This window comes from Chrysemys picta, chromosome 1 (genome assembly GCF_011386835.1).
Source record: "Chrysemys picta bellii isolate R12L10 chromosome 1, ASM1138683v2, whole genome shotgun sequence".
In the NCBI taxonomy this organism is placed as follows: Eukaryota; Metazoa; Chordata; order Testudines; family Emydidae; genus Chrysemys; species Chrysemys picta.
Window position 1 is genome coordinate 318,641,396 of NC_088791.1, and position 13,964 is coordinate 318,655,359.

Below are 13,964 nucleotides of genomic sequence, written 5' to 3' on the forward strand. Positions count from 1 at the left end.
AGATTTAAGTGATATTAAGCAACACAAGAAAGTTATGATCACAAACAAAACAAAAATAACAATTTCTAGTCACTAAAGTTTAACTTCAGTAAGATACAATCTTTGCATAAGCAACGTTGTGACTTACATCAAGCTACCAGCCCCTTAGGAAGGAGGATCCACTGTTCTCAGAATCTGTGGGTGCTGATTCCTTTGTCTCCTAAGTGATGCATAACAAAGGAGTCCCCTTTCTTCCCTTTTATATCTCAAAAAGCTTTGAAATGTATTCTTTGAAAACTAAAACCAAAGTTCCTTTTCCCTGTTACTTGTTCTTGAGGGTGCAGGCATCAAGCCCATTCTTTATGCTCTGCTCAGTTTGCTTTATTGATCAGCTTGATCACTTTGTTTACCATATATGCAAATGTACTTTCACTGTCCTTGCTTGTAATCAAGCCATGCTGTTTTGTTTCCTGTCTGCTAACTTGATTCTTGCAGGTAAATCCACATTCCTTTGTCTAGGGCAGACTTAGGGTTGCCAACTTTTTAATTGCAGAAAACTGAATACCCTTGCCCCACCCTCTTCCCCGCCCCTTTCCCAAGGCCCCCGCCCCATCTCTAAGGTCCTTCCCCCGCTCACTCCCCCCCCCACCTCGCTCATTTTCACCGGGTGCAGGAGTGGGTGAAGGCTCCAGCTGGCGGTGCGGGCTCTGGGGTGGGGATGAAAGGTTTGGGGTGCAGGAGGGGTCTCCGGGCTGAGGCAGGGAGTTGGGGTGCAGGAGGGGATTCAGGGTGCAGGCTCCGGGTGGCGCTAACCTCATGAGGCTCCCAGGAAATGGTGACATGTCCCGCCAGCTCCTAGGCAGAGGGGTGGCCAGGGGGCACCGCTCACTGCCTCTGCCCACAGGCGCCGCCACCACAGCTCCCATTGGCCACAGTTCCTGGCCAGTGGGAGCTGCGGAGCCGGCACTTGGCTGGAGCCAGAGCCCATGGGCAGTGCACAGAGCCCCCCGGCTGTCCCCCACCTAGGAGCTGGAGGGACATATCACCACTTCCTGGGAGCCGGGCACGGAGCCTGCCTGCCTGCCCACCCCACTGGCACTGCGGTCAACCGGATTTTTAGCAGCCCAGTCAGCTATGCTGACCGGAGCCGCCAGGGTCCCTTTTCAACTGGGCATTCCGGTCTGGATGCCTGGCAACCCTAGGCAGGCTTGTTTATTAGCTGCCTTCACAACATGTTTTAAGTACATATTTCCAGTATACATACATAACTTTTTATGTGCAACCCAAACATATATCATGAAATGATATTCATGATCAGTTTAGATACGATACCTTACATCACTGACTAAATATTCTGACCAAACTGCATTGAATGTGCCCTTTGCTGGTAGGCATAAAGAGGTTCTTAGGGTCACAGAGACCTAACAAGAAAGCTCCTCTTTCTATTAAATTTCTGTAACCAGATCAATAAGTCACCTGTTTTTATTGATGGTGGCCAAAAATACTTATTTTTTGTTTTATTGTGATTTTTTTAACCTGGCCCCACTCTTCTATTTTTCATCTTTTCTTTTAGAAATTAATTGACTTAGTTTACCATGGCAGATTCTGAAATAACTGGTAAATCTTCAGTATTGTAAAGTCCCTTCTTTTGAACACTTTTTTTTGGGAAAAACATGTATTACTGAAAATAAAATCCTTGGAATCTAAGAGAGCAGCACTTTTAATATTAATAGTAGTACATCACATTTTTAAAAATGCATAATGAAAAGTTTTGTGGGAAAGTATTTTTAATGCATTCATAACAAATCTTTGCTAATTATACATTTTAAATCAGGATCGCTGTTTGGTACAGAGGGCAGTACATGGGAAGTCAGAAAGGAATGTATACCACCACTCTGCAGGCATGACAGAATCAATAACAAAAGACTAACACAGCATTATAGCATTTTTTAAAAATATAGAAGTAATACCTTAATAGAGAAGTTCTTGATTTTAAGAATTTAAAAGAAATCCCACAAGAAGTTTCTCCATTGCACAAAAAAAAAAAAAAAAAAAGAAAGAAAGAAAGAAAAAAGAAGGGGAGATTATTTCCAGAAAAAATATAATTCTAAAAATGATGCAAATGATATTTTTTTATAATATTGTAAGTATATTGTAAAGATAAATAGAATGAATTGTATAGATGGTGCAGTGCACACTCTGATCAGTACTAAATGTGGTGCACACAAATTATAGGGATTTTTGCTGTCATTTATTTGAAAAATTTAGAGGCGCAGCTGTGTGGTTTCTATGGAAACCACACTGAAACCTAGATACCACAAACTTTCAGACCTCACTCTGCAGGGAATCCAACACTTTGACAGCTTTCGTTTTATGTACTGGGGAGTCAACTACAATTTTACAGCTTATGGCCTAATGACTTAAAAGCTTTCATTTTTTTCCACCTAGAATCAGATAATGTGTATATAAAATGTCTGCATATAGAGAGAGTATATTTTTATTTAGGTTAAATTAGGCTAGTGAATCCATGTTTGCAATAGTTGCTTGCAAGGAAGAATAAAAATTGAGACTGAAGATAAAATTTTTACATAAGTGAGCTCAATACTGTTTAATTGGTAAGGAGAATTAGCATAGGTGCGTATGTGCAAAATATGAATGCTAGCAATAGAGTCGGGTATTTCAGGACAGATGATTTTATGAGCACTGGTAGTAGAAGGAAGAAGGAAAAGAGAGTACTAATAAAATCTGTTTGAATGTATTCTCTTGTTCAGCATAAAGAAAGTGCATGTAAATAACAAAACCATGTTTTCTATTTGTAGTTATTACTCCAGTGGTAAGAATTATTTTTAAAAGGTGCCAAAACATTTTTTTTTTACAGAAACAGTATCCATATCACATTTATGTCGCATGATGTAAAATTAGATAGAACATACAGGTGGTTAATGCCAAGTAAAACTCAGTGGTATTTGTTCTGTGAAAATGAGATATTTTAAAAAAAATTACCATGAAAAAAAATTATAGAGAAAACTATATTTACAGTTTTGGACACTTGTCCCATTTTAGGTACGTTTGGGAATCACAACGGATACTAAATAAAAGCTTCCAAAGGTCAAAATTATCAAAAAGTACTGGATGAAGTTTGTATATCAATTTAAATTTAAGCTATGTAAATTCAAGATATCAGACTAGATATTTTCAGCTCCAGAAGGAAGTTTATCTTGAAATGGAATGTGATATTATATTCTGCTTGTTTATATCAGTCAACTGTATGTTTGCTACTTTATCTTTCATGGGTATCACATGATTGCTGTCAGTTGACCCAAGCATCTCATAATTATGTGTCTGGAAGAAGCCATGCGAAAGGAGAAACTGCTGTTGCTGGTTTCAGAGTGGTAGCCGTGTTAGTCTGTATCAGCAAAAAGAACGAGGAGTCCTTGTTGCATCTTAGAGACTAGATACCATACCTCTCTGGTTAAGTAATACTAGAATGTCCTACATAATTCTAGTTCTTTTCTATTCATTTGTACACATATATATTTTCTTTGTCTCTTTTTAGTTTGCAGAAAAAACTGATAGAGAGTACTACACACTGGATGACATGTTTGTTTCCAAAGCAGCTAAGGGAGAGCGGAGTGGAGAAGAAGACGAAAGACACAGAAGAAAAGCAATCTATGAACATCATCAGCTTGTTGCACGTATGGAGAAGTGCCCATATTGTTTTGATAGTCCTGAACTTCCAAAACATCTTATTATTGCAATTGGCATCAAGGTAAGAAAGTAGCAATTTGACATGAGCATGGAAAAAAATAAAGGAAGGCAGTTTAGTGCTAGAATTTCCTGAGATTAAAAATAAAATTGCTTCTTTGGCATGATTTATTGATTCACATGTTATTTTCCTGGCCCTTCCAATTAAACAGAAAGGAAAATTCCTCAAGGGTGAGATTAAAAAAAACCATGAATCTGTCTTGCATGATGAAGTTAATTCTCAGAACTTGATCCTCTTCAGATTTGCAGCTGACCTTGGTATCTATGGAAAATCCTCAAGGGCACTGAAACAATGATAAAATAGCTGAACACATAGATTACATAAGGTAGATGAATATGCAAAAGACCAAATGGGGGTCAGCGTCAATAGATTAGGCTGACCACATAGCAAGTGTGAAAACTTGGGATGGGGGAAGGAGAGAGAATAGGTTGTATATACAAGACAAAGCCCCTAATATTGGGACAATCCCAATAACATCAGGACTTTTGGTCCCCCTAGAATATATAAGAAGAAAAAAGTTCACTTTGGGTAGGAAGGAATTAGAAGCAGTTAAGGAGTAAAGTATAATTCAGAAAGTAGTATAATTGCATCCTTTATCCTCCCTCCCACCACCGCGCACACACAACTACCTGTGGTGTGTGAGTATAGATCCAAAGACAGCTATAACTGCTGTTCAGAAGGTTACAGTTGGATTACTTTACAGCTACACAGTGTAGATTGAAACAGGTTAGCATGAAATTGCAGTTTGATTAAATGCATCTATGTTTAGCATTACCAATATCAGGGACGGCTCCAGGGTTTTTGCCGCCCCAAGCAGCGGGGGGAGGGGGGGAAAAAAGCTGCAATCGTGATCGGCTTCACTGCACCGCTTTCTTCTTCAGTGGCAATTCAGCGGCAGGATCTTCCCTCTGAGAGGGACCGAAGGACCCGCCGCCGAATTGCTGCCGAAGAGCCCGACGTGCTGCCCCTTCCCGTTGGCCGCCCCAAGCACCTGCTTGCTGAGCTGGTGCCTGGAGCTGGCCCTGACCAGTATTTGGTATAACGTATTGGCTGGCATCTTTTTTGATGAGAACTGACGCTGTATTTAGGAAAAGAAGTGTCTTGGACTGTACAATGAAAGATGTTGCAATAGCATGTTTTGTAAGGTGTAATCATCACATAAAATCACTTGTATCACATATTGATTATAGAGAAATGCTAGCCTCTCCATAGATGAGGCTGAAGAGCTTTTATGGTAAACTTTATTATCATCTTTACTCAGGGCTGAAAGTAACTTAAGGGACTTACTGGTATGCAGGGTGGACGGAGTCCTGAGCAAGGTGGAGAGGGGGGTGGCTAAACCGGAAGAGGCAGGGCCTCAGGCGGAAGAGGCGGGGCTGGGTTCAGACTACCCCAGCCAGCCCTTCAGCACGGCCTGGAGGCGATTTAAAGGGCCCGGGGGTCCTGGCTGATACCGCCAGTGCTACCCCGGGACTGCTGACCTTTAAATCGCTGCCGGAGCCCCGGGGCTCCTAGACTCTACTGCTACCGCGGGGCTCTGCCAGCGATTTAAAGGGCCAGAGCCCTGGGCCCTTTAAATTGCCGCCAGAGCCCCGGGGAAGCTGCCCCCCGCCAGTACGGTCAGCTGTGTACCGGCTCTTACCGGTACGCCAGACCAGACCATACCGGCTTACTTTCACCTCTGTCTTTACTCCCATTTTAACATCATCAGAATGAAACCAACCACACTGAAATTTCATAGGTGCAACTTGTGCTGAAATAGAGCAATTAGATAAAGTTTGAGCTAAATTAAATACATATTTTAGATGTATCCATTCAAAGCCCTTGGTAAATGTACATGTGATGGATTGGACATCCCCTGTCCCGGGATGCCACCTGATGTACTGGGGTTTCACTGAGCCCGCCTGCTCCACTAGCCTGGGCTCCCTCTCCCTGTTTTGTTGAATCAGGCTCTCCGGTCTCTGGAAGCGCACACAAAGAGGTAGGGACGCACCAGCTGTAGAATCACACAGAGTCTGCAAACAGCTCTCTGTGGGAAGATTCAGCTAGGAAATTGTCGAGCACTCAAGTGCACACCTCCTGTGGGGAGTGAACCCAAGTCTGCACAGCGCAAGTTCATGAAAATTTGCCCTCTCCCTCAATGTGGAGAGAGATATGCACAGCTTCTTGCCTCCCCCCCCCACCTTAGATATGAATTACACAAACTGGATTATGTTATAAACAAGAAATAAGTTTATTAGCTATAAAAGGTAATTTTAAGTGATTATAAGGGATAGCAAACAAAACAAAGCAGATTACCAAACAAATAAAACAAAACATGCATACTAAGCTTAAGATCTTAGAGACTGGTTTCAAGAAGTAATTTTTCACTCTAAATGTTGCTTTTGGGGCAGGTTGCAGAAATTCTTGAAGGTTAGCTACCCTGCTTGCAGCTTAAATCTTCAGGTATCTTATTTACAGAGTAGATTCCTTTTCCAGCCTGGGTTCAGTACTCCTCCCCGTTTCCCTTTGTCCTTGTTCCTTAGGTGTTTCCAGCAGTCATCCTGGGTGGGGATTCAGTGAAGAATCAACTTACTCCCCAGCCTTAAATAAGATTTACATAAGGCAGGAATCTTTTGTTTCCCAGTCTTGACCTCTCCCTCCTTTTAGTGGAAAATTATTAGAGGTCCAAGATGATGTTTAGTACCAGGTGACATGACCACATGACCTAGTAGTGTCACAGATACGTCTCAGGACACCTCTCATGAAGGCGAGAGATTAGTATCTTCAAAGTCTTATTGTTTCTTCCTAGTGGCCCATCAAGGCTGATGGCCTGTTGTCATGTCAGTGTTTGCCAAGTACACACCCAGTTGTAATTGTTACATAGTCAATATTCCTAACTTTAGATTCAGAAATGATACATGCATACAAATTGGATTAATCACATTCAGTAAATTATAACCTTTCCAATGATACCTTACAAGACCCATCTTGCATAAAATGTCTGTTATGCCATATCCATATCATAAACGTATTTCCATAAAGAATATGGGGTGTAACATCACATTACACAATGTATTAATAGAAATAAAAAAATCCATACCTTGATGACTGAACTGTTGTCTAAATTACAATCCCCTCATCAAAATAAAAAATTCTCCCCCTGTACCTTCAAACCTAGGGTGGGAAACCTAAGAGGGTAGCTAAGCTTTGCTGATCTGCAGCTTAGACAAACTATACAAATGGATTGGATTTAAGATGGCAGCAACCAGAAGCCATGAATTTTAGTCTGTACCTGAATTTCCTTCATCAAAAATTCAAATCAGTATCTTCATATTTCAAGCCACAAGGGAAATGGAACAAATGCAAAGAGTAGAAGGCAAGTAGGGAATGTGGACAGTTCTTTGGGCAAACGTAACTGTGAATTCCCTTGCTTGTGTGTGTAGTTTTTAAAGTGTAACTTCACATTTATTATCCAAGCTTTCCATTTTTAGTATTTTCTGAGAATTATATAAATAAATGCTCTTTCCCCCCTCTTAAGTAACTGATAAATGTTTACAACCTTAAGGCCAGAGTAACACAGCTTTTATTTAAAAACCATAAAAACCAGTAGCCCACGAAAGCTTATGCTCTAATAAATTTGTTAGTCTCTACGGTGCCACAAGTACTCCTGTTCTTTTTGCGGATACAGAGTAACATGGCTGCTGCTCTGAAACCATAAAAACCTTGCAATAAGTATCTAGATGTTTGGAAATCTCTGTTTCTGAGAGATTTTACATGGGGTTTCAAATTCAGAAATACTTCATGCAATAGAGTTAGGAGATACCCACATATTTTCAGAGTAGGACTATTTGATATGCTGAAATCAAATTCTGCCTTCCCATTCATGTATGTGAGGGCAGGATAGGATAGTCCAGTGTTTAAGTCTATGATGTAATAAAATTGCATTTACAATTGTAATGAAATCAAGAATAAAATTGAATCTGATCATTCAGTCATTGCTTATAAAGTAAATAGAGACTATTTATTTATTTATTTGGGTTTAAACACACACCCCCTCCCAAATTTGTATACAACCTCCATCCACTCATTGTAAATTTTTTAATTTAGGTGAAACCCATTTTCCAACCCATTTAGTTGACAGAGCCATTTCAAACATGCTATGAAATCTGCATTCACATGTTCAGTGGATTGGTAGTGAGAGCTTCCTGATCCTGACTAACAGATGGAACTTGACTCCATCTTTCCTTGCAAATTCTGTGTGTCATATGTTAAGGATGTCCTGCCTTGCAGACCTGGCATTAGGCCTGATTTCTCCTTGGGCAAAACATGTTAGACTGTTGATTCCTACCTCCTTCTGCCCAAACTCCATCAATTATCCGTGGGGCTGTCCTATCCCTTTATTTCATAGAATTGTGGGATTAAATCCCCAAGCCCCATACTCTCCTTTGAAACCTGGCACAAATAATAATCAAATGCTAATGCTATTACATTATTTAAGGAGCTATACTTCAGCTCAAGTTGTATTCTGAGTGTCTGTTTGTTTCTGTTGATATTTATAAATCTTACAAAATTACAAAATATTTTTGACCCATTAAATCTGAAACACTTTTAATATAGAGTTTGCTTTTTACCATTCCCCCCAAATTCCTCATGCTTTATTTTTAATTATTTTTACTTGATTTAAAATTAATAATAATAAATGAAAAAAGTAAAAATAATCTCTCCTTTTTTTATGAGAGTTTGCAACCACAGTAGACTGAACAGCATGACTTTTGTTATATTTGGGATAATACTTAGGCCTGGTCTACACTGGGGCGGAGAGGGGATCGACCTAAGATACACAACTTCAGCTACGAGAATAGCATAGCTGAAGTCGACATATCTTAGGTCGACTTACCTCGCATCCTCACGGCGCGGGGTCAACTGCTGCCGCTCCCCCCATCGACTCCGCCTCTCACCGTGGTGGAGTACAGGAGTCGCAGCAGAGTGATCGGGGATCGATTTATCGCGTCTACACTAGACATGATAAATCGATCCCTGATAGATCGATCATTACCCTTTGATCCAGTGGGTAGTGTAGACATACCCTTAGTAGAAATGCTGATACCACATTGTCTCGATACTACTAGTATTGTTTTAGCAAAGTAAATATGATATGCAAAGGGCCCGCTCTAAGTTACTTAGCACCCTCCTCTCCTGTTGATGATTTTGGGCTTGTCGTGGCTCAGGGCTTTTCAGGATCTGGCCCAAAAGAAGCTAAGAAGCTCAGTCACAATGTTCATCAGCTTAACTGACTTGCCAGAACCCTACTGTTTGTTTAATTTAAATCGGCTTAAATATGATTTTCTTGCTTTAAACATTGTTGGAAGAGGACAACTGCCTTTATTAGATTAAATTTTAGTAAAATCCCGTGTTCATCTTTAGCTGGATTAAAATGTTTTTTGACATTGGAAAGAAATGAGTATTTTTGTGATTGGGAGTGAAAATGTTTTTGTCTAGGTATACTTATCCTTGCCGAACTATCAGTCCCTCACTGAAGGCCACTGCGTGATAGCCCCTTTGCAGCACCACACTGCTGCAACACTTCTGGATGAAGACATCTGGGAAGAAATCCAGGTCAGCAAAGCACTGCTACTTATTACAGCTGTGAAGATAGCTCATTTTCTAGCCACTTTGTAATAATTTGATTAATATATTAATATACGTATTGTAAGTGACTTGCTTCCGATCCATAGCCCTTGGGGGCTTTTGAGGTTGCCTGGGTTTTCTCTGCTTTCCATTCCGAGGTTTGAGCTGGTTCTGGCTGTGGACAGAACTATCTCACTTCAGGGACACCCCTCCCCCGCCCCCATAGAATTCCATCCTAGCTAAATACACCAGAGTTTGCTAGTTGTCCTCAAGAGATAGTGTAAGGGATAGCATTTTCAAAAGCATCAAAGTGATTTAAGCAGTTAAGTCTCAATGAAAGTCAGTGAGACCTAAGTGCTTCTGAAAATTTTACTCATGGTCTTTCTGTTTGAGTTAATTAATCTGTTTGATCTTTTTGTCCTCCCTCTTTCACATGATCTCTTGAGTTATTTTTACTTTGCCCTTCTTTCGGCTTCTACTTTATTGTTCATTGGGCTCAGTTTTACATTAGTTGCCCTTTTAAACCTTTGAATAACACTCACACACTGGTACAATGATGAGCTGTACACAAATTTTTAAAAAAATGTGCACCATCAGATTTCATGTTACCAGTTTTTGTGACCAAAATATCTTATCTCAATATTATTTGAATAGGTGCCTAGTTATGATATATATTGTAATATATGGTTGTGCCAGTTTTTCAGATTCTTATATTCACTGCTGGCTTTTATGGATAAATTGGGCATTAATTGTGTCAAGAGCTGGAAAGCCAAGTGGTTCACCAGTTTGCCAATCCTGGTTAACAGGATTTCACATTCAGTGTGTTTCTCATCATTATTCCTTTGATCTAGCTTGTTGTAGGCCTAGTTTCTGATATCTCTTCAAAACATTATACATATTTACAGTCCTGATGAATCTTGTCCAGGAAGTTTTTCAGTCAAAGGCACCTGCCCAGCAAATATGGGAAAGATCAAGACTTCAGAAGAGAGTGACTGAACTGGTCATTTCTTCACTCTGACTTCAATGGTCAAAAGTGCCAAAAAAGGAAATTATAATATTTTTCAATGTTCCCTCTAATTTTTTACATCTGTGTGCGAAATGAATTTTGTTATGTGCATCAATATGGAGGTGATGTGTGGCGGGGGTGGAGCTGAGGGGTTCAGAGTGTGGGAGGGGGCTTAGGGCTGGGGCAGAGGGTTAGGGTGCAGGAGGTGATGGCTCTGACTGGGGGTGTGGACTCTGGGGTGGTGCCAGGGATGGGGGGTTTGGGGTGCGGGAGGGGGCTCGGGTCTGGGGCAGAGGGTTGGGGTGTGGGAGGAGGCTCCGGTGGGGGGGGTGGCGGGCACTGGGGTGAGTCTGGGGATGAGGGGTTTGGGGTACAGGCTGCCCCGGGTCTGTGGCAGGGAGAGAGGACTCACCCCAACCCTCTCTCGCTGCCACCACCTGGGGCCGGGGGAGAGGCGCCTCTCCCCACCGCGGTAGCCCCAGGGCTGGGGGAGAGCGCCTCACCACGGCAGCTCCGGGACCAGGGCCGGGGGAGAGGCATGTCTCCCTGGCCGTGGCAGCTCCGGGGCTGGGACTGGGAGAGAGGCAACTCTCCCTGCCAGGGCAGCTCCAGGGCAGGGGACAGGCTCCTCTCCCCACCGCAGCCCTACATACCCCCACCTCTCTCCTCTCCAGTTCAGACCCTTGTGGCTGCGCAGATGCATGGCCCTTGATAGCCTGCAGCCCAGCCGCGCTCTTGCTTTTTCTATGTTAAAGATCTTTGAAGCCAAGGGTCAAAGCAGACGTGACCAAATGTAGAAAGAGATTTTATGAAATGTAATGACGTAGCTCAAAGGCCATCCACTAAGAAATCCATAGCAAACAGCCTTGGAACCTTAACAGGCAACTTGTCTTGTAGGAGATTTGCTTCAATTCAGGGCAACTTCCATTCAATGGCATGGGTATCCTGTAAAACTGACATCCCATACCTGAATGACAGGTGGAATTTTAAGGCCCAAGAACTAAAGGACAAAAGACTCTGAGGAAAAAAGTGACTCAAAGCTGTAGGAGTGTGACAGGTGTATTTTTCATCTGTTTTTCAACATAGTAGTAAATCATCTAATGAAAGCCCACTGGAAGTAGGCACAGCAGAGGCGGTTGCCATTTATTGTATATTGTTTGTATTATCATAGCACCCAAATGTCCTAATCAGGATGGGATTCTATTATACGGTAACTCCTCACTTCATTTCCTAGTTATGTTCTTGAAAAAATACTACTTTAAGCAAAACGATGTTAAGTGAATGCAATTTCCCCATAAGAATTAATGTAAATAGGGTTCCTGGGGAAAAAATTTCAACAGACAAAAGACATTATAGACATATACAGTATATGTTTTAAATAATTTCAAACAAACAATTTAATACTGTATTCACCAATGATGATTGTGAAGCTTGGTTGAGGCAGGGGCGTCACCGGGTCGGGGCTCAGGGGCTTGCTCACTCCGCCCGCCCACCGTTCCAGGGGGAGTGGGTTTAGGGCACGGGGGCTTGCCTCACTCCGCCCGCCCAGCGTTCCAGCCAGGGAGCAGGCAAGCCCCCGCGTCCCCACCCCATTCCTCGGCAGGAGTGCCAAGTGGGGTGAGCCAAACAACCTTATAAGGGAACATTGCAGGACTTTAAAGGAGTATGTTCTCTAATAGACCAGCGACCTAATAATGAAACAATGTTAACCGGGGATGACATTAATTGAGGAGTTACTGTACTACGTGCTGTAGAAATCACACAGGCTTCTTGCTCCAAAGACCTTAAAATGTCATTTGAAAAAAAAGTGCTGTAAGTAGCAAATAAGAGACAGAAAAGACAACGTGGGACCAAGACTAACAGTTTAAAAAAGAAATCAGTTACATTCCTAGATTCCAAAGCCAGAAGGGACCACTGTGATCACCTAGTCTGACCTTCTGCATAACACAGGCCATAGAACTTCAGAATAATTCCTAGAGCACATCTCTTTAAAAAAAAAAAAAAAATCATTCAATCTTGATTTAAAAATTGTCAGTGATGGAGAATGCACCACCACCCGTGGTAAATTCCAGTGGTTGACTACTCTCCCTGCTAAAAATATGTGCCTTATTTACTTCCAGTCTGAATTTGTCTAGCTTCAACTTTCAGTTATTCTCTCATGTTCTATGTTTCTATTTTCGTAAGGTTCTGGAGGCAGTCACTGTGTCCACTTCTGGGTCTTCCCTCCTGCTGAACACACTGGTCTTGTTTAACAAATAATAATGGCATTCAAAACTGCCAGTGCCCTATCCCTGCATGCTGTAACTTAGATGAATTACTAGATTATGCAAACTATTCTGGATGTGAATGAATTGACTGTGCAAACAACCCTGTAAGAGACATAGAAAGGTATTCTGGGGATATGTGATTGTGCAGAAAATTAGTCCTTGACATATAGAATTCCCTAATTTGTGTATGTAGTCACAGTAATTGCACATTCAGATTAGGAATGCTGTTACATGTGATACAACATTGTAAATGTCAGATCTTCAATACCTTGGTGATTATGAACAAAAAGCAATAGTTGTTGTTGTTTTTTTAAATTGGCAAAGAAAAAATAGCTTAAGAATGGAATTGGACAGATTTGACATAATTCAGCCATAGTGTCATCTATTAAATTGGACTCTTGCTAAACAGGGAAGGAAAGGAAAGAAATCCTGCTGCATATAGTGTAAATTCCTTGAAAGATTAAATCTCAAATAGGAAGTAAAATCAACATGGCAAAGGGGGGGGAAAAGAAAAATAGAGCAAAAGTTTAAATACTGTAAAACACAGTAACTCAGCTAACAGTAACTATTACTGTGTGTGTGTGTGTGTGTGTGTGTGGGCTGCAGTGTAATAGCTAAATAAAAGCTTGTGTATTTTCAGGAAATAGTGACAAGTCAGGAACCAGAGATAGAAAAATAAGAGGGATTTTCTTTCTTTAGTCCAGCGGTTCTCAACCAGAGGGTCCACCAAAATAAACCAGAGAGCAGGGCTGCCGTTAGACTCGCAGGGGCCCAGGGCACAAAGTTGAATCCCAAGCCCTGCTACCCGGGGCTGAAGCCAAAGCCTGAGCAACTTAGCTTCACAGGGCACCCTGTGGCATGGGGCCCTAGGCAATTGCCCTGCTTGCTACCCCCTAACTTCAGCCCTGACTTTTAATCTATTTCATATGCAAAAAAACCAACAACAGTTTTTGTGGCACAGGTGGGCTATGGAATTTTTATAGCATGTTGGGGGAGCCTCAGAAAGAAAAAGGTTGAGAACCCCTGCTTTAGTCTACAAATCGACATCTGGGAATGCATTGGAGCAGTGTGAAAATAACACTTGTAATGGGTATAAAAAGGTTAGAGGCTCTTAGGGCTGGTCTACACTGGGGGGGTGGGATCGATCTAAGATACGCAACTTCAGCTATGCTATTTGCATAGCTGAAGTCGAAGTATCTTAGTTCGACTTACCTGGCCGTCCTCACGGCGGCAAGTCGACCGCCGCGGCTCCCCCGTCTACTCTGCTTACTCCTCCTGCTGAGGTGGAGTACGGGCGTCAATTCGGGGATCGATTTATCGCATCTAGACGAGATGC

At 41.8% G+C, this 13,964-nt stretch overlaps 1 protein-coding gene across 1 annotated transcript in view; it reads left to right on the top strand.

Annotated features, from left to right (window-relative positions):
• Positions 1-13,964, top strand: part of CWF19L2 (CWF19 like cell cycle control factor 2) — a 170,641-nt gene that overhangs the window by 130,609 nt on the left and 26,068 nt on the right. Inside the window, exons 13-14 of the mRNA XM_005289979.5 lie at positions 3,536-3,748; positions 9,227-9,343. Of these exons, the coding sequence (XP_005290036.2) occupies positions 3,536-3,748; positions 9,227-9,343 (330 nt within the window). The remainder of the gene's footprint in view (positions 1-3,535; positions 3,749-9,226; positions 9,344-13,964) is intronic.